The sequence below is a fragment of the Aplysia californica genome, unplaced genomic scaffold, assembly GCF_000002075.1.
Source record: "Aplysia californica isolate F4 #8 unplaced genomic scaffold, AplCal3.0 scaffold00439, whole genome shotgun sequence".
NCBI lineage: Eukaryota > Metazoa > Mollusca > Gastropoda > Aplysiida > Aplysiidae > Aplysia > Aplysia californica.
Window position 1 is genome coordinate 545627 of NW_004797709.1, and position 1286 is coordinate 546912.

General features: G+C 44.4%; 1 protein-coding gene across 1 annotated transcript in view; it reads right to left on the reverse strand.

Moving 5' to 3' along the window:
• Window positions 1-1063, reverse strand: part of LOC101864702 — a gene marked incomplete in the record, with an annotated part of 31662 nt that extends 30599 nt beyond the window's left edge. The window contains 1 exon segment of the mRNA XM_013086139.2: window positions 401-1063. Coding sequence (XP_012941593.2) covers window positions 401-503 — 103 coding nt within the window.
• Window positions 1064-1286: the final 223 nt, after the last annotated feature.

Here is a 1286-nt window from a genome sequence, read left to right on the forward strand (position 1 = left end):
TGTGTGTGTGTGTGTGTGTGTGTGTGTGTGTGTGTGTGTGTGTGTGTGTGTGTGTGTGTGTGAGAGAGAGAGAGAGAGAGAGAGAGAGAGAGAGAGAGAGAGATGACACAGAGAGAGCGAGAGAGATGACAGGTTGAGAGCGAGAGAGAGAGAGAGATGACAAAGAGAGATGACAGAGAGAGATGACAGAGAGAGAGATAGAGAGAGAGAGAGAGAGAGAGAAAGAGAAAGAGAGAGAGTGTGTGGGACCAGTGTGAGAGAGAGAGAGAGAGAGAGAGAGGGAGAGAGAGAGAAACAGAGAGAGAAAGAGAAAGAGTGTGTTGGACAGAGAAGAAGCAGCGTATCATAAAATATAACTCGTTTCACAAAATTAGGTCACGCTTCCTAAAAGACCACATACCGGCATCCTCATCGCTCGCTGACGTCACGCCAGCGGTCAGTAGGAACAGCAGTAGCAGGAGATAGAACGGTCCAGACAAAGCGGGAACACAGGAGCGAGCCATTACGCCGGACAGGACTGTTCTTCAGGGGGTCGTCAACCGCTGACCTCTTGACTTTCTGACGTCACTTCATGACCACCGGCAACCAAGGCCGGCCCCGGAGTCCTCGAGAGATTGTGACGTCACTTCTTCCTTTCACAAGACGATGGTCAAACCGGTTTATAGCGCCCTCTGGTCTACTGAAGCACCACAATTAGCATCAGAAAGAAAGTGTGTCGCTCGATTCAATCATCTAACGACGCCTTTGTGGATTGAATGTCCAACGATTCATCCAAAGTATCACTCGAAAGAATTCTCCTCGGATGCCAGACGCGTCCGATCAGTAATTTTCGAAATTCCGGAGAGACTAGTTCTACAAAGTTCTAGACTTCTCTCGCACAATGGTATAGAAAAATATCTCACTCTGCATAAAAAGTCACAAGGACGTTGGAAAGTTCGCACTTGCTGAACAACATCTAGTAAGGTCCTTGAACTTCCACGTTTGAGGAGAATATCACACAGTTCTCGTCTCGTTGTCCGCCGGAGTCATCTGTAAAGAACGAAAAAACAAACAGACATGAGTAAATTTAAAGAAATACACTAAAATACGGTAATGACTTGATGCAGCCTGAAGTATATACCACATTAAAATTTACAAACAATTATGTCTCTTCCTAACAATTTTTAAACCCCCTTCTCTATCTCTCTGTATCCCTATATCTATCTATCCATTTATCTATCTATCTATCTATCTATCTATCTATCTATCTATCTATCTATCTATCTACCTATCTATCTATCTATCTA